Raw genomic sequence first — 23,438 nt, forward strand, 5'->3', positions numbered from 1 at the left:
TTTCAGATGTTCTGACTTTACTTGCTGAGAAAGCAGAACCATAATATCTAGTGTGGGCTGTACCGAGAGCCTATGGGATCGCAACCAAGCTTCAGAAAGTCAGAACAACCATGCCTTGTAGGGTCTGGAATATGATCTTCTAGTGTTTTCTTTCCTCAGGTGATGGTCTGGAGATTTTGACTCCTGGTAGATCTTCCTGTGGCCTAGCCATAGGCCAGAAAGGAAGTCAGAGGGAATAAAATACTGCAGTGCTGTGCCCTTTTTGCATAGAATCTCATGTCTGTGTTATAGATGCTGAAAATTTGTCTTTAAAGTGGCTCTGGTACAGAAGGGTGGATTAAATTGCTAACAAAGGAAGCTGTGGTAGAAATAAGGCAGTTTGTGTTAATGACCTGCAGAAGACTGCCAACAAATGACACACCTTGCTGCCCTATCATCTGCCATTGGATTGCAGTTCAGAGTTGCGAACAAGGATATACTTTTCCTAACTTGTATTTTTGTTGAATAATTATTTGCTTGGAAAGTATTAGCAGAGTTGACAATCTATTGTGACTTCTGAAGGTTGGTTTACAGAGTTAGATATGACAGGAGGATGTATGTGACAGTGCAATATCAGTATTTTATTTTAGCTTATGGTTTTACAGAGGCTTGGCTGACTTCAGAGATACTATGTCTTTCAGTATGAGTGGTTATGTCCTCCGTTGGTGTGCATCATTAATGCTTTTAGGTTGTAACTGAGCATTTTATAATCTGTATCTCTTTCTACAAGTCTGTGGACAGGAGCAGCCCTTTAAGAAGGGAAAGGAAGGAGTGGACTTCCCACTATTTTATACCTGTGAATTAAGTTCAGCCTTTCTAAGTAAGGCAGAACGTTATCTGCGCGTAGTTGTGCATCTGTTCCTGCTGAAGGCTTGTTGTGGAGGCAGGGAATGAATGCGGCCGAGTCAGGAATTTATATAAAAACAGAGTTATTTATTTTCCCAAAAACCCATCCCCAAAACTATATACAGAAAAAATTAGTTTGGTTTTAATTATCAGATTCAGTTCGTTTGAGAAGATCTACAAGGATACCATAGATAATTTGACTATTTTGGAAGTCAGAACTTGGAAAAGGCTTGAGCTATTAAATATTAGCATTTCCCACTTAATAATAAAGCTGAGCCAAAATAACTCACAGTCAGGCTGGCTGAAAGGAGGGACGGTCCAGCTGCTTGTCCTCTGGCTCTCTTTCAGAAGCCATTCGGGTCGTTAAGGCCTATTGAGCCTGCATAAAGGGTGCTAATGGTGGGAAGCCTCCTTCGAAGCAGAGCGCTGGGGGCTCCTTCTGCAGAATCTAGCCAGGCGGGGTGGGGAGAACTCTCAGGTGGGCACGAACTCCCAGGCACGGGCAAACTCTAAGGCAGGAACCCCAAGGCAGGAAGTCCCCCAATATTTATACTCTTCCTAGACAAAGAGCAGAGTTACTACTTCCTAGGCGCGAAGACCACAGCCAATCACAGCCCGATTCCAGCGCGGGCATTGCACGGGCACCCCTCATGCTGAAAGAGCCCCTTGCTATCTCCCTCCACGCCTGCAGGGCGGGGTGTGTGTGTGTGTGTGTGTAAGAGGGGAACAACAGGTCTTTTTGCTCCTTTTCCTCTCCTATTCAAACCAGAGAGGAATTTAGGGGTATACAGGACTCCAGGACAAGGCTAACAGCTCAGAAGTGAAACAACAAGCGATGCCTGTACCTCAGCTGCCCAATGTACTGCTCATTGTGATCACCTTGAGTTTGTAGTTAATGTTTAGTTAGTGGGACTGAAGAGCAGCTGCTTTGTGAATACAGAGGCACCAATGTATGAAGATGACTGTTTCTAAGGGATCCTCCGGAGCAGCTCAACCAAGAGTACGGCAGGGCAAGATTTTGATAGTGCAAATTCCTGTGTTATAGCACCAAAATATGTCTCTACTCAGGCTCCTTGTTTGTTTTTTGTTTGTTTGGGGTTTTTTTACTGACATGCAGGTGTACCAAAAAGTCGTCGGGGAGAAATATGGCAGTTTTTGGCTGTACAGCACCGAGTCAGACACAGACTACCAAACAAGCAACAGCCTCCTGACATCTCATACAAAGAACTTCTGAAACAACTGACAGCTCAACAGCATGCCATCCTTGTAGATCTCGGTATGTCTACTTGTAGATGGGAGTCTTTTGCTGTTTTGCTTGATGAGTCTTTGAGTGGAAATGCACTGGTCTTAATGGAAGCTGTTGCTGGAGATCCTGTATCAGCACAACTTTCTGTGTCATCAGGACACATTCTGTGTGTGCCATTCACTGTCTTCTAAGCAAATGTCAGTGCCATGAACGGAGGCATTGAGTGCACCCTCAGCAAGTTTGCTGATGACACCAAGGTGTGTGGTGCAGCAGACACATTGGAGGGCAGGGATTCATCCAGAAGGAGCTGGACAGACTGGAGACGTAGGCATAAGCCAACCTCATGAGGTTCAACAAGACCAAGTGCAAGGTCTTGTATCTGGATTGAGGCAATGCCAAGCAGAAATCCAGGCTGGGCAGTGAGTGGCTGGAGAGCGGCCCTGAAGGGAGAGATTTGGGAGTGCTGCTGTATGAGAAGCTCAGCATGAGCCAGCAGTGTGCACTTGCAGCCCAGAAATCCAAGCAGCGCCTGGGCTGCATCAGGAGAAGTGTGGGCAGCAGGGCGAGGGAGGTGATTCTCCCCCTCTACTCAGCTCTGGTGAGACACCACCTGGAGTACTGCATCCAGTTCTGGAGCCCCTATGACAAGAGGGATGTGGAGATGCTGGAGCATGTCCAGAGAAGGGCCACAAGGATGCTCAGAGGGCTGGAGCACCTCTGCTATGAGGACAGACTGAAAGAGTTGGGGCTGTTGAGTCTGGAGAAGAGGAGGCTCTGAGGTGACCTTCTTGTGGCCTTCCAGTATCTGAAGGGGCCCTACAAAAAAGCTGGGGAGGGACTTTTTGGGCACTCAGGGAGTGAGAAGACTAGGGGGGAAGGAGCAAAGCTGGAGGTGGGGAGAGTCAGCCTGGATGTGAGGAGGAAGTTGTTCAGCACGAGAGCAGTGAGAGCCTGGACTGGGTTGCCCAGGGAGGTGGTTGAGACCCCATGCCTGGAGGTGTTTAAGGCCAGGCTGGATGGGGCTGTGGCCAGAATGATCTAGTGTAGGGTGTCCCTGTCCATGGCAGGAGGGTTGGAACTAGATGATCCAGGGGGAGTAGCCCTGAACCTGACCCTAGGGGTCTTGACCCCTCCACAGGGGTGGATCACAGCACCAGGTGATGGTTAACCCACTCCCCCCCACTTCCTGTCCTATAAAAGAGGGGGGGGCTTCCTGTTTCTCTCTCTGCCGCTCCCCCTACCTTGCTCTCAGCTCTCTCTCTCCACACACCTCACTCTACACATCTCTGCCTGCATACCTGCACACCACGTGGCAGACACGAGGCAGACAAAGCCACCATCACACAACTTGGGTTGTATTTATACATTTTGTATTTTTGCTATTTTCCCCTTCCCTATCCTTTTGTAAACTTCCCTACCTCAGATACCTTCCTAAGTTATTGTTAAACTTTCCCTTTTAACTTCCAAATCAAGTGAGATTGATTTATTCGGGTGTGTTTACCTCTCTCTCTCCCTGTATCTAATCCCTTCCTTTGGGAAAGAAGGGGGAAGAGGGGAGGGCACTCTATGAATTGTTATTGGGTCTATCAAATTTGTGGGAGTCTCTGGGAACTTGAATTAGAACCCAAGCCAGTCAACCTGCACATGGAAGCAAGGAGAAATGGTCTATGAGAAAAGAGCAGTGCTGATCGACAGATGGATCTGGGTCTTTTTGGAGAAGAATTAAATATGAACTACTCTTCTCTCTTTGCATCAGGACGGACATTCCCTACACATCCTTACTTCTCTGCTCACCTTGGAGCAGGACAGCTGTCACTCTTCAATCTCCTGAAAGCATACTCTTTGCTGGACAAAGAAGTGGGTTATTGTCAAGGTATTAGCTTTGTGGCTGGCGTGCTGCTTCTGCATATGAGTGAAGAACAGGCCTTCGAAATGCTCAAATTCCTTATGTATGACCTTGGCTTCCGCAAACAGTACAGGCCAGACATGATGTCGCTACAGGTGAGTCAGTCCTCCACCTAAAGCAAACCAGGGTTTTAAATGAGTTTTGAGCGCTCAGCCGTTGCTTATATTCTCCTGGGCCATTTGAAGTTTCTGATGCTGTTTTGGAAGTTGTGCATGTAATTGTTACTGCTGAACACCTCTTTGCCTCTCGGTTTGCAGAGCTCACAACTTCCAGGTGCACCCCGTCATCTTTTGGCTAGAAACTCTGCATTCTGTGCTGTTTTGCTTTTCCTGTGCTTTTCCCTCATTTCTCTCTTTCCATTATTACATAAAAGTGATGTGCTTGCGTCTGACATCACCTGATGTCATTTACCTGGCCCTGACCAAGGCCTTTGACACTGTCCCTCACCACATCCTGGTCTCCAAGCTGGTAACACATGGGTTTGATGGGTGGACCACCAGATAGATGAAGATCTGGCTTGATGGTCGCACCCGAAGAGTGGCTGTCAATGGCTCCATGGGCAAGTGGAGGCCAGTGACAAGTGGAGGCCCTCAGGGATCAGTCCTGGAAACAGTCTTGTTCAACATCTTTGTGGTTGTCATGGACAGAGGCACTGAGCGCAGCCTCAGCAAGTTTGCTGATGACACCAAGCTGTGTGCTGCAGCAGACACTCTGGAGGGCAGGAATGAAATCCAGAGGGAGCTGGACAGACTGGAGAGGTGGGCACAAGCCAACTTCATGAGGTTCAACAAGACCGAGTGCAAGGTCTCATATCTGGATCGAGGCAATGCCAAGCAGAAATCCAGGCTGGGCAGTGAGTGGCTGGAGAGCAGCCCTGAGGAGAGAGACTTGGGAGTGCTGCTGTATGAGAAGCTCAGCATGAGCCAGCAGTGTGCACTTGCAGCCCAGAAATCCAAGCAGCGCCTGGGCTGCATCAGGAGAAGTGTGGGCAGCAGGGCAAGGGAGGTGATTCTCCCCCTCTACTCAGCTCTGGTGAGACACCACCTGGAGTACTGCATCCAGTTCTGGAGCCCCTATGACAAGAGGGATGTGGAGATGCTGGAGCATGTCCAGAGAAGGGCCACAAGGATGCTCAGAGGGCTGGAGCACCTCTGCTGTGAGGACAGACTGAAAGAGTTGGGGCTGTTCATTCTGGAGAAGAGGAGGCTCTGAGGTGACCTTCTTGTGGCCTTCCATTATCTGAAGGGGCCCTACAATAAAGCTTGGGAGGGACATTTTGGGCACTCAGGGAGTGAGAAGACTAGGGGGAATGGAGCAAAGCTGGAGGTGGGGAGAGTCAGCCTGGATGTGAGGAGGAAGTTGTTCAGCACGGCCTCATCTCTGGAGGTGTTTAAGGCCAGGCTGGACGGGGCTGTGGCCAGAATGACCTAGGGTAGGGTGTCCCTGCCCATGGCAGAGGAGTTGGAACTAGATGATGCTTGTGGTCCCTTCCAACCCTGACTAATTCAATCCATAAGCAGTTGGATGTAGATCTTTTCTCTTGTGATTGCCAAGCAGATCGATAGTGACACCCGGTGGCCAGTCAGTGTACTACCCAGACTTTTGTGCTTGGGACTGTTCTCATTATTTACGCCTCTTCTTTCTCTCATTGCCCTCTCCCACAACATCCTCAACACAGAAGGGAAGACGATGAATTTTAAATAATTTAGTTTGCCTATGAAACGGCATATGCTCTCCAATATTAGTTTTTTAACAGCTAAAGATTGAGGATGCTTAGGAAGGAGAGAGATGTTTTAGATCTGTATTCAACTACAGGGTTTAATGTTTGAGAAATATTTTATCTTGAGATGCAGCACTGATTTCAATAACTACATGCTGTAAGCCCATAATATTATAAAGAGATGTTCTGCTTCTAATTCATAGAGGAGGAGAAGAAAAGGAAGAGACAGATACAAAAGTCTGGGTGAGGTTATTTTTTGTTGTTTTTTTTTCCTCTCATGCTCTCTGCATAGTGAAAACCTAAGAGGGAGTTTCAGTCCACTTTTCATGACCAGTCATTTTAGATGCTTATTTGGCAAATGTCCAGAACAACATTGTAGTTGAAGAAGCTTCATGTGCTTATTCTAAAAATGATAAAGAATGGTTTACTGTGAATGTAAGTATGCTACAAACTTCTTGTGATAAATTAAGGGTGAATATCTATAAAGAGCATTGTTCTACCTCTTCCCTGTTCTTTTCCCCCTCTTCCCATATACTTTTTGAACCAATGGAGGCCAAAGTATGGTCACAGAATCACAGAACCTTAGATGTTGGAAGTGACCTCCTGTGGGAATGCAGAATGCAGAAGAGGTGCAGGTGCAGGACAGCTGTGGGAACAGATTGAAGAGAAGAGACAACAGGCAGATCCTTGTAATAACCAACCTTGGTTCTCGCATGCAGCTGGCCACCTTATCTCAGAAGGGGTAGATAATGGACCTTTGCTAATGAGAATAACAAGGCGTGTATGTATGCAGATGTGGTGGGTTGTCCTTGACTAATTATGCTAATATATAGGCATGTGCTCTACTGGCTGAGTGTATAAATTTGGGCTGTTGTGATCAATAAACAGCTTCTGCATAATTCATATTGAATCCTCTGAAGACTCCATCACAGCTGGCCCAAACCATACTGGTCTATGGGCTTGTTTACCGTGGCCCGCAGCAAGCAGTGATAGCAGGCAGCGCAGCATGCAACAACCTCCAGAGATCATCCAGTCCAACTCCCCTGCCAAGGCAGGATCCCCTAGAGTAGTCCGCACAGGAATGCATCCAGCTGGGTTTGGAAATGCTCCAGAGAAGGAGACTCCACAACCTCTCTGAGCAGCCTGCTCTAGGGCTCTTCCACTCTCCCACCAAAGAAGTTTCTCCTCCTGATGAGCTGAAACTTTCTCTGTTACAGTTTGTATCCATTGCTCCTTGTCTTATTGCTTCTGAACACTCATAAGAGGTTGGCCCCCTCCACTTGACACCCATCCCTCAGATATTGATAGGTGTTGATCAGATCTCCTCTCAGCCTTCTCTTCTCCAGACTAAACAGCTCCAGGGCTCTCAGTCTCTCTCCATAGGGTAGATGTTCAAGTCCCCCAGTTATCCTCATGGCTCTCCACTGGACTCTCTCCAGCAGGCCCCTGTCTGTCTTGAACTGGGGAGCCCAAAATGATAAATAAAAATACCCAACAGATGCATTTATTTCTTAAAGGTGCTATCTCAGTATTTGCATGTTACACTGCAGTTGTAGACCTTCAGTACCACATGATGGTTTGATAGCATTCATATGTCCAAGATTTCATGTTTTTTTTTTTAATTATTCTGAAACTTTCATTGTCAGAAGCTCTTAAGAGTAACACATTTTTAAAAATTGGTGAAGGTTTAGCACCTGTACTACTGTTTTCACTTTAAATAAAATTACCTCTCTTTCCCCACTGTGATGGTTTGGGTGTTACCCACCTCCCCACACTTAAGAAAATCACCCAGATTAGACTCATCTGAGTTGGAAATTAGAATGAAGCTTTATATTTACAGTTTAGCACAATATACAAGCAGGTATTAACAATATATACTGAAATAGACAAGTTAAAATTAAGACAGAAACACAACAGCCCTCCCAGAAATCAGAGTCCCCAGGAGATGCTCCCAACGACCCTTCCACCTTCTCCCCACCCCTCTACCTTACCCCAGACTTTGCCTTACATTCAAGGTGAGTTTGGAAGATCGGCCAGGGAGATTAGGAAGCAGAAGGATTACTTACACAGACAGCAGGTTAGGGCGAGAAGGGAGGCAGCCAAAGCCAGAGAGCAACTCTATTGTCTATGTTTGTGTTCTTTTTTTGATACATTTCAGCAAGCCTACGAGTGCAGCAGACATCACCATTGCTTCCTTTTCACAGCCGATCATCTAATTCCTCTCCCTGAAATATCCCAGCTAGACTCACTAGCACACCCATAGTTTTCTCCCTGGCAATTTTCCCATTCTAGACAAAAGCACAAGTTTTGTCTGCTCAAGACAAGCTAAGCTGTTGAAGGTGACTTAGAGGATCTCACTAAAACTTAAGCCCTTTATTTGTTTTTTAACAGGAGAACTTCCAAATTCTTCTGCATTTACAAGTAAGCTTATATGCAATACTAGCTTCTGTCCTTCAGAAGAAAAATGTTGAATGGTTCCTTAGGATAATGAAAGCTTATTTGGCTTGTTTTTAGTTGTTGTCTGGAAACAATAAAACAAGTGGTAATCTAGATCCCTACAGAAGTTAGGGGAGGGGCTGGAAGGGACCACAAAGATCATTTAATCTTTAGCTTATAATGAACTCATACAATTGTTTTATTGCTTCTGCAATACTATTATAGTTTTACATGTAAATGTGTTTTGTATTGACACTGTCCAAAGTGTGTTTGATTAGTATCTTTGACAATTAAAGCAAGGACTCAAACACATGCACAAATTCAGCTAAGTTGCCTTGATGAGAAATAATTTTTCTGCCTGTGGCCTCTGCTGACTGATAGATGGTCTCGAGTCCAGCCAGGTTTTTGGTAGGGAAGAATCATGACCACTAGAAATATGAACGTAGCTGGATCCAGTAAGTCATTTTGATACTTAAAGAAGAATGGATCCACCTTAAGCATAAGGAACTGCTTACAGCAAAATTAGGCCTGACAGCTAATCAATATGTGTCTGCTGCTCATCTTCTGCCTTCTGGGAGAATTGTCACTCTGAGTTGTGGGTGATTTACTGCAGAATATAAACTATCAAAATTGCAAAAACCCCAGTTTGCCCAAGAATGATACTTCTAGCAACAGCTGTTTTGGAAGCTTTTGCAGGTCGTTTAGTGGGATTTGTTTGCATCAGTATCTTAAACATCTCTGGATCACTGGCATGTGGGAGTAGTGCTTGGAAATATGTATGTGGTGCACCTCTATTAACTCACCATACCAAACATATGCTGTGTATACAAAAGCTGTCTAAAGTGTCTATTGTAGCATAAGAATTTTAAATGCAGTAGAAATATGTCCAAGATTTAAAAGATCAAAGCTGAAATGTGTAACCTTAGCCAGAAATAATTCAACTCTGTACTGGAGAGTGTTGGCAACTTGGAAGAGATGCTTCTGTTTTCATCATTGCAAGACTAAATGTTCTGGTTTGTTGATAAAATTGAATATTCTTAAGCCTGTGAATCTTGAGATGTTTCTTCATTAATAACTGGTTTCAAGCTGGTCTTTGTTATTGACAACCATGTTGATTTTTGTTTATTAGGGGTGGGTTGTTGATGTGTGCGCAGGCACTGGAGGCCCTGGGCAAGGATTAAGCTTCATTTTACAGTGCCATCTGTATCAGAGTTAATTTCCCTCAAGTGAAATTTTAACAGTTTGGAAAACTGACTGAAGATGAACTTTTCTTTCTCTACTTTCTTTCCCCCCGATCCCCTGATGCACTTTTAGATTCAGATGTATCAGCTCTCAAGGCTTCTTCATGATTATCACAGAGACCTATATAATCATCTTGAAGAAAATGAAATCAGTCCCAGTCTTTATGCTGCACCATGGTTTCTTACGCTGTTCGCATCTCAGTTTCCATTAGGATTTGTAGCCAGAGTATTTGGTAAGAAAGTTTATTCTATTCCAATAATAAACAGAACAAAGCTGTCCATTATGTTTTGAAACTCTAGGAATAGCATTCTACAGTCTAGGGACGTTTGCAGTGACTATAGTGGGTGGCAAGTAACAGTGCTTTTCATGGAGGGATGTCCACTCCTTTTCAAAAGGGAGAATGGAAATGTATTCTTTGAAACATCAGACTTGAGCAATTGTGTATATCTCCTGTTATTAGCCAAGAAACATCTGAAGAGCAAACAGCAGGATATTTACTGCTGCAAATGTGTTTTATGCATCAGGCATTTAGTTTATGTCTATAGAAGAGTTCTCCTTGCTTAATTTGCAAATTGAAGAGAAGGCATTGGTTTTCAAGGAAGTGTTTCTAAATAACTGATTCTAAAGTGCTTTCTAATAAAAATTCAACTGAGCTTGAACTGAAAGACTGATTCAGTTATTCATATATATAATATATATTGAACAATTTCCTAGTCTCAGTATGCCTCTTATTTAATTTAGATGGTTGTTTTCATGGTATGCTCCTCTTCAGATAATATCTGCTATAGAAGCTTAAATATTGATTGTGCCTTGTCACATTTGCAATATTTTCACCTAGTGATTTCTTCATCATAGAATTTCTTGTCCTTTACAGCAAACTTCTTCTGACTGCTCTCTGCATGAACAAATGTCTGGTGTATATCTGTTTTTCAGTGTTATTTGTGTGATTGTTGCATCTCTTTCCCAGTGGGGTTACTGAATTCTGAGACACTCAAGGACTTTGTTTTTTTCTTTCTTTTTGTAGGCTAAAGTGGGTTGTTTGTGAGTTGGTTTTTGGTGGTTTTTTGTATGTTTTGTTTTTTTCTTCAGTAGACTTTCAATTTGGAAAACAATTTTTTAAGGGTAGGAAGTGGAGGGGTAAGTGTTCATCTCTCTGTAAATGAACCGAGCAAGTCATGTTTCCATTTTAAAACTCAAAAGTTACTATATTGTCTTTCTTCCTAATGCTTTGGATTCCTTTATCTTTGGTGTCTTGTGGGCCATTGTCACACACCAGAAACACACATTCTTACATTTATGTTTCTTGAATGTGCATTCTCATTTGAGAAGGGAGAGTTTCTGAAACTGTGTAAGTGAAATGCCTGCCTCACCAGTGTCCTGATACTATTCTGTGCTACTGGACTGGGGCAGGGATTGCCCTCTTGGTATCTCTATCAGAAGCTGAGTTTGTTCAGTTGCATAGCAGTCATCTTGGTGTGACAGTCAACAGCACAGGAGGCTTATTTGAAGTGCTCATGTGCTGCATTCCTCTCATTAACTGCAAGTCCACCACAGCTACCAAGTTTCTAGTTATCATGATCAAGTGTCCAGTTTCTGTGCAGTCAGTAGTCTCCTGTCTAATGCAGAGCCTGTGCATACTTATACCTCAAAGTAAGGGTTTGGGGCTTAAATTATAGCAAATATGAGCTATAGATTTTGAAAATAATATGATTGGTTATGGAATCTTCATGATTAATTTTTAAGAACTAGATAATGGCTGTAGCAAGCAGTAAAACATCAGTATGTTGCATTGTGATCTGCTTCACAACTGCTTTGCAGTGGTAGAGGCACTTGAAAAGTTAGCAGTTTGTTAACACTCGTAGTCTGTGGTAGGCAGGAATGGAATGCTTTTTTCAGGCAACAGTTACAGTCATAACAAGCACATAGTATTTTCTTTAATGCTCTCTCACATCTGCAGGGTGACAGAAAATGCTTTTCTATTCTGTAACCTCATGTTGAAATAAGACAGATTGCACTTTCAAACTGAATACATCTGCAGTGTGACTGATTAAAAAGAAAAAACACCCCATGTATGTACTTATCCAATTATTTCAGCTCTCATTTCAAGATATTTTAATGATTTTCTCTTTTAGATATTATTTTTCTTCAAGGAACAGAAGTCATATTTAAAGTAGCACTGAGCCTGCTTAGCAGTCAAGAAGCTGCTATAATGGGATGTGAAAGTTTTGAGAACATTGTTGATTTTCTTAAAACCACTATTCCAGATATGACTCAGCCTCAAATGGAAAAAATTATTACTCAGGTAAGGCTGTTTTTCTCTTTAATTCTACACACACACATTTAGTTTACTTTAAAAGAGTCACATGGTAAGTCTTATGTAAAGCCTTCTCACTATGTTCTTTTCAATTTGAAATGGAAAGGAGTCATCATCCTACTAATTTGCTTAGAAATAGGATATGAGCTAATTTCACAGAATCACAGAAACATTCTAGATGGAAAAGACATTCAGGATCATCAAGTCCAACCCCTATCCCTACTCTACAAAGTTCACCCTTAAACCAAATGACTTTTAAACACATCCAGGATTGGTGCCTCAGCCACTTCTCTGGGCAGCCCATTCCAATGCCTGATCACTCTTGCTGGGAAAAAATGTTTCCTAGTATGCAGTCTAAACCTACCCAGTCACAGTTTGAGGCTATTCCCTCTTGTAATGAGCTGAACACAATACTCAAGATGTGGCCCCACCAGAGCCAAGTACAAGCGGACGATGACTTCCCTGTCTCTGCTGGACAAAGCATTTTCATGGAGTTTGAACTGTGGTTTTAGCAAGAATTTAATTGCTACCTCGATGTTTAGTACAAGTTTTCTGTAGTGCCCTTGCTATTGGGAAAACATGACTGCTTATAAATTTTGTATCACCATCAGAAAGAGTGAAGGTAGCCTACTTTCCAAACAGAAACCCAGCAGTTTGCTGACAGGAAGCACTTCTTGTGATGGGAAGAGGCAGCATCACAGCAACTTTTCCTCCTGTGGTTGCTCAAGGCCAGATACCCCTGTAGGGACTTTTCCAAGACCACCCACTTAATATCTGGCAAATTAGGAGCTTGGTAAGGTGCTGTTTTCATCATCTGTAATTAAAATCAAGCAAACTTGCTGTTCAGTTTGGGGAGTGACTTCTCTCTGCCTGAGGATCACTTTTAAGGTGTCTCACCCCTATTCTTGGGTAGATCATGTTTGGCAGGTGCTTGGTGCCAGAGGTAAAAGCTGTTCAGGACTGATCCCTGCCTTTCTTGAGTAAGGAAAAGGGCATATAGAGTAGTGTTATTTCATCAGTGCCATTGCAACTTCATGGCAGAGAGTGAGAATGGAAGAGAAACAATGAAAATTACTGATGCTGGCAGAGGAAAAGCTTCTTGTGAAATAGTGTTAGTGGCAGGGATCTTCATCCCTCTAAATTGTCTTCCTCTGAATAGAAGATACAAATTGAAAATAAGCCTCAGTTTACTATCTTATCTGTGAACCTGTAAGCAGTTGTCCCTCCTTAGGTGGCAGTTGAGAGCACAGCAGCTCTAGAAAGCCATCTCCTAGTGCAGGACTGCAGTTAACACTGATTCTTTCCTATGGCTTGGTTAATGCTTGAATGTTTCAAGTGCTGTCAGTTAGAAATTAATTTTTAGATGGTACATAAATCTTCATTTCCTCATTGCATTGGTTGTGACTGCCGTGCTATACCGGTCAAGCATTTTAGTGTCTATTTTCAGAACTCACTGGGTTGCTCAATATTTTTGGTGTTGTTAGAAATCAAATCTCTGTCCTGTGGGCTGCAGAGCAATCTTGTTGCAGTGGATATGGTAGAAGTGGCTTTGTGCAAAGCTAGGTCTCATTGAGTAAAGAATGGGGTACATTGCCTGAGTGGAGGAGGATGTAGCTATCGGCAGCTTATCAACAAGAGGAAGGTTGCCTGTTTGCCTGTCATGTGGTCCCATGCTGGAGGAGCCTTCTGGATCTGCACTCACATGTAGACTTCATACTGCTTCTGCCTAGGCTAGCTGCAGGTGAAGTCATTTGGCTGTTTTCTGTGCTGTAGTTCTCAGGACTGTCCTCTACAGCAGAGAATGGTAAAAAAAGAAGTAGGCATTATGCAGGAATGTATTGAGCAAGTAGATACAGAAAGGAAAAATAGCACTTGCCAGCTTCAGCACCATATATAATTTAAAGTTTTACCTCATTTGAAGTATTTAAGGAGCAATGAACACAATGCAGAGCTTATTTGGTTGAAGGCTGTGTGTCTTCTGTTGATAGAATACTTGTAATCTCTAGAACAAGCAGAATTAAAGCTAAATATCCTCTCCTCTCTAAACTCTTTCTTAACTTTTAGAAGTCAAGAGGCTGTGTGACCAAGTATGGAAACTCCTAAGTGTCATTATGGTCCCCTCACTGTTAGATGCTCAAGTTCATAGTTTTCAGAATGCTTTGTCTGCATAGCATGCCAATGAGAAACCAGTGTATCTTCACACAGACACCCAGCACAGGGAGACTGTAACCATGTTGTTAAAAATGTCTATAAATGGGCACTTGGAGTCAAGAGATACAGTTTTGAGGGTGGAGATCTGATGACTTCTGGATTGTTATTTCTTAATTGTGTGGTCTTGTCCCCATCACAAGCTGGTGAAATGTGAATTTTAGAGTTTCTTTGTGAACTTCTTCATATTCCTTAACAATAACCACAAAGTTAAAATTTGGTCATTTTGTAGAATTCTTGGATTAAATAAGATTTTTCTGATGATACATCTCATAGTAAGAGATGTGGAAATGATAAAAGTGATGATCCAATCTGTTCTAAAGTCTATGATTGATTATGGCTTCAATAAGAACTCTAGAGGCTAAGATGCTCTTAGTGTAGACTTCCATTTAAAATACCTTTTTGAGAGGAATGGGAAAGAGCATTAAGTTAATCAAGAAAAATTGTCCTTTAGCCAAAGAGTCATATCAAATAACTGTTCTTTGTTTTACTTTAAAATAATTTTTTCCTCTTAATGGCAGGTATTTGAGATGGATATTTCAAAACAGCTCCATGCCTATGAAGTTGAATATCATGTTCTTCAGGATGAACTGCAGGAAAATGCCAATCCCTGTGATGAAGGTGAACCCCTGGAGAAGCTGGAGAGGGCAAACAGTCATCTGAAGAGACAAAATATGGATTTGTTGGAGAAGCTACAGGTAAATGGCTACCTGTCTTTTTTAAATGAGAAGTCATCTAACTGCAAGGTCCTGTGCAGTTGAGCAGTTCTCTTAATTACAGCGATTTACTTCCATTAGCTGTTTTTTTAACTCCTTTCTAGTTCTTGGACTTCCCTTTTTGGCAACCAATCACTAGTGGTGTGCGCCAGGAATCAGTGCTGGGTGCAGTTAATATCTTCACTGATGACCTGGATGAAGGGATTGAGTCCAGCATCAGTAAGCTTGCAGACGACACCAAGTTAGGAGCGCATGTTGATCTGTTAGAGGGCAGGAGGGCTTTGCAGAGCTACTTGGACAGGCTGCACAGATGGGCACAGTCCGATGCCATGAGTTTTAACAACTCCAAGTGATGAGTTCTGCACTTTGGCCAAAACAACCCCATACAGTGCTACAGGCTGGGGACAGAGTGGCTGGAGAACAGCCAGGCAGAGAGGGATCTGAGGGTACTGGTCAACAAGCTGCTGAATATGAGGCAGCAGTGTGCCCAGGTATCCAAGAAGGCCAATGATATCCTGGTCTATATCAGGAATGGTGTGGCCAACAGGACCAGGGAAGTCCTTCTGCCTCTATACTCAGCGCTGGTTAGGCCACACCTTGAGTGCTGTGTCCAGTTTTGGGCTCCTCAATTTAAGAAAAACGTTGAGGTGCTTGAATGTGTCCAGAGAAGGGCACCAAGGCTGGTGAGGGGCTTGAGGCACAGCCCCGCGAGGAGAGGCTGAGGGAGCTGAGGTTGTTCAGCCCGGAGAAGAGGAGGCTCAGGGAAGACCTTATTGCTCTCTACTACTACCTAAAAGGAGGCTGTAGCCAGATGGGGTTGGTCTCTTCTCCCAGACAACCAGTGACAGAATGAGGGGACACAGTCTCAAGCTGTGCCAGTGGAGGTCTAGGCTCAATGTTAGGAAGAAAATTCTTCACACAAAGAGTGATTGGCATTGGAATTGGCTGTGTGGGGAGGTGGTGGAGTCACCATCCCTGGAGGTGTTAAAAAAAGGACTGGATGTGGTGTTTAGTGACATGGTTTAGTTGATTAAATGATGTCAGGTAGTAGGTTGGACCTGATGATGTCAAGGTCTTTTACAATCCTGTGATTCTGTGTGATTTAGATTTCTTTTTCTAGAAGTGTCTCTGCCCTTATCTTGCATAAAATCTGTAGGCCAGATAAGTGTCTTGTGCTGAAAAAATAATTTCTCTGTCTATTCATCTCTTTACTTCTCTATGGAAAGTTTTCAGGAATAATGCCCAGTGCAGTAGGCTTGCTTGCTCCAGAAACTCTAGGCAGTATTCTGTTTCCTTCTGCTGAAGCTTATAGTCCTACTTTTGAAAGCTGGTCTGGCCTAGCAAACTTGAATACAGCTGAGTGCCCACCAGACTTTGCTTTACAGAAGTATTCTCTTCTTTCTTCACTGTTCACTTTTTCTTGCATAGTTTGGCCAAGGCTTTCCAGGTCTCCATATGTGTTGTCTCACGTTTTCCTGAAAGACAAGCCCTTCATTTGACATCATTAGGTCATTTCTTTTCATATTTTTTTAATCTGAACACATATTGAAAAGATCTCAGAGAGCAGCTTCTGAAAACTGAAGCAAGGGAAGAAAAAGGAAAGATTAAGTCCTCATTGCTCCATTACTGTCAGACAAATTGTCTCTTCCAGGTACTACTCTTGCTGATTATTTCCTTTTTCTCCACGCAATTTTAGTTCCTTGTTACTCTCAACTGTCCCTTGCTTGCTACAAATTATGTGTCTCAAATTACCTCTAAAGCTTTCAGAAATCCTTCAGCTTGATGTGGTCACTATAAGGAGATTCCATGTATGATGACACAGTAGGCATTCCTTGTATCATTGACCTACATAGATGCCTTTTACAAACATTTCTATCTTTTCTTAACATGTAGCATATCATAATATAAAAAGGTTATTCAGACTGTCTCAGTTTTATTCTAAAGATAATGTTTTGTTTACAGGTTGCTCATGCTAAAATCCAAAGTCTGGAATCCAGCCTGGAGACTCTTTTGACTCGAGAGAACAAAATGAAAACTGCAATTCAGTCCTTGGAACAGGAGAAGTTAACGTATCAAAAGACACTGGAGCAGATAATAAAGTATTTGCCAGCACAAGCATTGTCTGACTGTGAACTACTCCTGAAGGAAGTAAACTACAATCCAAATAATAAAATAAGGAGTAAGCCATAAAGCAGGGTATTCTAGGCAGCATTTCTTCAAAATAAAACCCAAAACCAAAAGAAAAAAAATAAAGGGAAAGAAAAATGAGTATTCTGCTTCTCAAAGGACTTAGCAATAGCATTATCCAAAACTAGTGCTGGGCCCATCATAGCTACAGATGGGCCTTCAAATGTCAGTATGCAAATCCAAGCTATTAAATTTTTTATGGTTATGTAAATAAATCACAAGGGGAAAATAAAGCATTCTAATATGTAATTATGTGTAGATGTATATTTGGAGTTGACCTAAAGGAAAAGAGAAATTTCAGTAGTCAAAGCCAAGGTAATGGTGATTTACTAATTCCCTCTGGGTGTGCTTGTCTTGTAGTGAAAAGAGGATAGTGTGTCTTTCTATCTATGTATGTTGAATAATACTTGAAGGAAAAAAAAAGAAGAATGTAATTTTCCCTCCAAAGAGCAGCATGTTTCACATCTTCTGCAGAAAGTCCCTGTGATTCCATGCGTGCCTCTCTTTTAATTCTGCTGACATCGCGTGCTCAGTCCAATAAGCAGAATAAGTGTCCTGACTTGATTCTCTTACAAAAAGAGCTCTAGTGCCATCCACTGCCTGGGCTGTACCAGTCAGCAACGTAATTCCACATGCATGTTGGAACTGGAAACAAAAAGCATCATAGCTCCACCTTTGTGTCTCAGAGCTAAGAAGTAGGTATCAATGCACACTCGCAGAACTCATAAAGGCAAGAGCTAATGGTGACTGCTAATTCCCTTCCTGGCCTGTTTGCTTCTGATAGGAGGAAGGAAGCAAGGCTGTGGGGATGGTATTTATTCTGATGTTCATTTTCCACAGGACACTGTCATAAGAGTTAGGTTTGTAAGGAATTCTTCTTTAACCAAAGAAATACTACAAGAAACCTTGTTTTGTCATAGTGGCAGTCAGGAAGGTGTTCTTATATCTTATTGGAAGTGCAGACTGAGGCAGGTTGCAGGAAGTTGAGCATAAGTGCATGAGACAGGACCAAGCAAGTTCCAGATATTGTGTACCTTTCAGTTTTCACATACGTAGTGGGTATGTTTCCAAGGGGATTCTGAAGTACAGGTGTAGTTTTAATAATGCTTTCCAGGTTATTCCTGTTTTAATATGCTTTGTGGTGTTCTTTTTAAAACAAGTCATGGATTGGAGTGTTTTGGGTAGAAGATGAGGTAAGCTCTGATCATTTCAAGAGAGAATATTTGTTTCTAAAGATGTAAAAAGATGCATATAGATTTCAAAATGGTTTTGAGTGGAATTTTTGAGAAGGCTTAGACAAGTGTGTAATAGACATGTTTTGGAGTGCACGTCTGAACTCTTGAGTGCTGTGGTGGCTCTCTTACCATTTATACTGTATTTCAGGAAATGTTCTTTTTAGTAAGAAAAAACAATTAAAGTGCCAAATCCAGCAGTGTCTTTGTGCATAAGATTGCCCAGTTGAGAAAGCAAGGACTGAATATCTCTGCTTTCTAAGTATTACACTTCAACTTAACATAAAAGTGAGGAGCAACAAAGCTGATTTGCTGCACTCTGCTGTGGAACTTAGGGGCTCAGGATCTCCTGGGTTGAGTTTGGTTTGGGGGTTTGTTGTTTTTGTTTTGGTTTGGTTTTTTTTTTACTTCCATGATGTTTTATTTGATTAAAGATATTGATTTACTTAACAATCTTTCTTTTTACATTTCAGGTTGAAATGTCTTAACACTGTGTATAAAATTATGTGGAATCTGTCTAGAGATTTCAAGATTATTGTGTTGTACTAGGAGGGAAAATGCCAACTGAAAAGGCAATTCTTTGCAGTTCTGTTCAGAGTACATTTCAGCTGATGTATATGTACAAAAGCAATCCCAGGATCTGCAGTAGTGTATATTACAAAAAATCAAGGTTCTTCAGATGCATTTTTTTTTAAGATGCACTGAATGTGCTTTATCCTCAGTTTCACTTTTGAAAATTTTCATGTAATGCCTGGAGAAATTCCAATAAATGTCATTGCTGCATTTCCCATGGACTCTGGCTAGTCTTATGTTTCTATACTTAAGTACCATTTTCATTCTCAGTAGTACTGTTTACATGAAAGATGAAAGAGATCTAATCTTGCTTTCTAGTTGTGAGGAAAAAATACTACAGGACTGTAGAAGTACATTGGGAGGACAGGAACTCTGACAGGTGGTGCAGTAACCACTTCCCTGGGGAGCTTGTTCCTACGGCCAACCACCCTATCAGAGAAGAACATTTTCCTAATGTTTGAACTGAACTTCTCCTAACACAGCTTTGTTCCATTTCCTTGTTATCTCTGGTCACCAGAGAGAGAAGGTAAGCGCCTCCACCTCTGCCGCCTCTCTTGAGGTCACCCCTCAGCCTTCTCTTTTCCAACCTGAGCACATTAAGTGACTTTAGCAATTCCTCTGTAAGTCTTGCCCTTGAGGCCTTTCATCATCTTGGCTACCCTCTTTGTATTGTTTGCTGTCCTTCTTACTCTGAGGCACTCAAAATGCGCACAGTACTGGAGCTGAGGCTGCACCAGTGCAATGTGGAGTGGGACAATTGCCTCCCTTGACCAGCCAGATGTGCTGTGCTTGCTGTGCCACTGGGCACATTTGGCCTTTGCTGCTGCCCAAGCAGTCTATTGACAGTTCAATTGACTATCAGTCTAGTCCTGCAGATCTCTTTCTGCAGGGCTGCCCTCCAGCCTGTTATCCCCCAATTTGTGTGTGTAACCAGAATTACCCCACGCCGAGTGAGGAATCTTGTGCTTGCTTTTATTGCATTTCGTATAGTTGGTGATTGCCTAGCTCTCCAGCCTATCTAGATGTCCTTTTGAGGTACTCATAGCTACGCCTAGTTTATTACAGTTAGTCTGGGGAATAGATGTAACTTGAGGACATAGTGTGAAGAGCAGATGCAGGCTAGCCAGAGCTTGGAAGCAGCCACAGTAACACCATACAAAACCTGGCTTAGTAAACATACCAAAATGCAGTCTCGGCATGGCTCTGGGAGGGCTGGGAGGGCTAACCTCAGGGTTTCAGACAAGGTCAGCTTTGGTCCTGTGGACTCAGTGCCTGTTTGTTCCATGCAGTTAGTTCCCCCTGAAAGATGTCATTCAATTTAATTTGATACACCAAGACAGTACTACGATGCCAACCATACTGGAGTAAGTAGGGATGAGTGAAGGTCTGATTTTAACTAACACCCTACTGTAGGCCCCCAGTGCTGGTCAGCATTCCTGAAGTCCTTCTCCAGCATACAATCTAGCTTTGTATGAAGCTGCTGGGCTGTCTGCAGTATCCTGTCCAGCACTCAGGAAAGAGGGGGGCTTTTCCCCCAGTGAAAACATGAGCCTTCATTTTTCATTTTTTGAAAGTGGAAGCCATGAACCCGAATCTTGCCCACGAGGTGTCACTGTTGCTTTTGCACGTGTGTGTGCGTGGTGGTGTCACGCTTGCACAGCTCCTGTGCTGTGCAGCGTGGGAGCAGCACACTCCGGCTCTTATTTTAGAGACAAGAACTAACTTATTCTTCTGCCTGGTGAAGCATGATGTACTGTTCACAAACTAATAAAATGTGATGCCTGTGCTCAAAGAACTTGCTTTAATGAGAGGGCTCACTAAAAGACAGATACGGCTTTCTCAGAAACAGATGCCTCAGTTGCGGTGTTTATTCTCTGCTCTTGCATGAGAGAACTGTGGAAGAACTTTTACGTCCTACAACAGGCACGTTGTCCACAGCAATCTGATCCTGGGTGTCTCCTTTTGTACTGTTCTGGTCGAGCAGGTGTTTCTTGAAACCAGCACTGAGCTGATTTGCTGTAACTGTAGTCTGGTTCTGCATCTAGGTGTTTTTGTTTTTTAAGAATCAAGCGTGATTGCAGTAGCTTCCCCATAGCCAGTAAGTCTCAAAGAACCAATCCTCCTTCCTAGGTTTCCATTTAATTAATCTTCACGGGTTTCCAGTGGTCAGGACAACTATTACTCCTGTTTTCCCAGAGCTAGAGAGTAAAGGTGTTCCCCAGTTAAGACTGGATTTTCCCTCCCAACAGCGTTGCTTTCAGATGTGGTGCCTGCTCTGAAATGCTGAGGGCACATTCGAGATGATTTGCTGTTCCAACCAGCAAGACACAGCTGTTCTCAAATACATCTGAACAGCAAGCACAAAGCATGTTTACCTTCCGACCAAAGCCTAATGTTCAAGCCATGCTCAGGTAATTATGGCATCAGCACTTCCCTGGGGACTTCTAGGCATAAACAAAGAGGCCACATCTCTTCTACAATGTGTTTGCATTTATAAAAGCAGGAAATTATAGATGGGCCTAATGGGTTGAAGGTGCTTAAAGCGGGGCCAGTGCGCTGCATGTGTGATATACCAAAAAGCTATCACGTTGTGGAAACATCATTCCAGTGCTGATTTAAATAATACTAACATCTAAAATGAAGGCATACTCTGACATTTATAGGTTTAATGTCTATTTCTGCACTCTACCAAAATAGATGGGCTGTGGGTGGATCTATGATTACTGCTATGCATTAGTAAGACAAGAATTGTGTAGGCAGCTGGTATTATGGCTGGGTATATATATAGATGAGGGAGAATCTACGGAGTAATTTTTTGATGTCACATGTTTATTTAAGAATCAATTAGAAAAAAAAAAAAACACAAAACATTAGCTTCAGCAGTACTTAAGGCTTTGGAGAGGGAGAAAGATCTTATAAATTGGGTGACCAGATACATCTACATCCTGCACAGCCTTTCAACTTGGTAGGGTTTCACAGTCCCATGAGATGCTGTGTCTGCTCAGCAATCACAGCTGTTGAGTCCAAATGTAAACCGTCATCCCAACTGAAATTTGTGATGCTTGTGTCCCCTGCTCTTGTGGCAGTCCTGAAAACTTTAGAGGGCTTTGATGTGCTGACATGAGTGTTTTTTGCAGACTCCTGGTATTGTGTGTTGTGGAAGGAGCAAAGTTAGCAGCTCTTTTTGGAAGAACATTAACCCTTTCTGTCTGAAACAACTAAAAGCTATGTGGTCCTACTCCAAATGGACTAGTGCAGGGAAGTGAGGTATGCAGGACAGTGGCGTAATGGCTTTTAGTAACATGTGCTCGTGCAGAACTGTAATGTGCCACTAGAAGGGTAACTCCTAACAGTTTTTTGATGGAGACTAATAGGTAATGCTCTCCACAAAACTTTTGTTCCTCTTTTCTCTGTGAGAATAAACTTGACATAGTGCTATGGTAAGCTCCTTTGTAGGAAAGGGCTGGATGATAAGGTTAGTACAATAGATTGAGGGAAATGTAAAACTACAGTAAAGAGGAGCCCAACTCTGTCACTGGATACCAACTCTTTTTGAAGTCTGACCTAGGAGGGTCCCCATAGACAGTCACAGAACAAGATGTGCAAATTAGAACTAAACTGGGGGATTGAGGTGTTTGTGTTTATTTTTTTCATATTTTTCCAACTTTATGTTCTCTGCAGGAGGACAGGATCATAGAATCATAGAATCAACCAGGTTGGAAGAGACCTCCAAGATCATCCACTCCAACCTAGCACCCAGCCCTGTCCAGTCAACTAGACCATGGCACTAAGTGCCTCAGCCAGGATTTTCTTGAGCACCCCCAGGCACAATGCCTCCACCACCTCCCTGGGCAGCCCATTCCAATGCCAATCACTCTCTCTGGCAAGGACTTCCTCCTAACATCCAGCCTAGACTTCCCCTGGCACAACTTGAGACTATGTCCCAGTGTTCTGTTGCTGGTTGCCTGGGAGAAGAAACCAACCCCCACCTGGCTACAATCTCCCTTCAGATAGTTGTAGACAGCAATGAGGTCACCTCTGAGCCTTGTTCAGGCCAGATAGTGCTAGAGCATTTGCCTATGTAGGGACCTTTGTAGCCTTTCCCCTTTTGTTTGCATTTTTCACAAGGGGTGAGACCATTTCCTTGGCTTGTGGGCAATGTTCTCGCTAACCTCAGCCTGCTGGAGAAAAACAGCATGAAAGCTCTGTGTTGTTGTAAGAAATTCATTTGCATCAGCCTGAGGGGCCAGCAGCACCACTGCCCATCATCTGGGGGTGCTGACTGATACCCACCTGAACATGAGTCAGCAGTGTGCCCAGGTGGCCAAGAGAGCCAGTGGCATCCTGGCCTGCATCAGGAATGGTGTGGTCAGCAGGAGCAGGGAGGTTATTCTGCCCCTGTACTCTGCACTGGTTAGACCACACCTTGAGTACTGTGTTCAGTTCTGGGCCTCCCAGTTTCGGAAGGACACTGAGATGCTTGAGCGTGTCCAGAGAAGGGCAATGAGGCTGGTGAGAGGCCTTGAGCACAGCCCTACGAGGAGAGGCTGAGGGAGCTGGGATTGTTTAGCCTGGAGAAGAGGAGGCTCAGGGGTGACCTTATTGCTGTCTACAACTACCTGAGGAGTGGTTGTGGCCAGGAGGAGGTTGCTCTCTTCTCTCAGGTGGCCAGCACCAGAACGAGAGGACACAGCCTCAGGCTGTGCCAGGGGAGATTTAGGCTCGAGGTGAGGAGAAAGTTCTTCACTGAGAGAGTTATTGGATACTGGAATG

The 23,438-nt window shown here is 43.2% G+C and overlaps 1 protein-coding gene across 4 annotated transcripts in view; it reads left to right on the forward strand.

Moving 5' to 3' along the window:
* Positions 1–18,886, forward strand: part of TBC1D4 (TBC1 domain family member 4) — a 133,029-nt gene extending 114,143 nt beyond the window's left edge. For all 4 annotated transcript variants that reach the window (XM_064174011.1, XM_064174020.1, XM_064174029.1 and 1 more), the window contains 6 exons: positions 2,003–2,161; positions 3,888–4,132; positions 9,508–9,667; positions 11,568–11,737; positions 14,479–14,655; positions 16,636–18,886. In XM_064174011.1, coding sequence (XP_064030081.1) covers positions 2,003–2,161; positions 3,888–4,132; positions 9,508–9,667; positions 11,568–11,737; positions 14,479–14,655; positions 16,636–16,863 — 1,139 coding nt within the window. In that variant the 3' untranslated portion in view covers positions 16,864–18,886. The remainder of the gene's footprint in view (positions 1–2,002; positions 2,162–3,887; positions 4,133–9,507; positions 9,668–11,567; positions 11,738–14,478; positions 14,656–16,635) is intronic.
* Positions 18,887–23,438: the final 4,552 nt, after the last annotated feature.

The sequence above is a fragment of the Pogoniulus pusillus genome, chromosome 3, assembly GCF_015220805.1.
Source record: "Pogoniulus pusillus isolate bPogPus1 chromosome 3, bPogPus1.pri, whole genome shotgun sequence".
Taxonomy (NCBI): Eukaryota; Metazoa; Chordata; class Aves; order Piciformes; family Lybiidae; genus Pogoniulus; species Pogoniulus pusillus.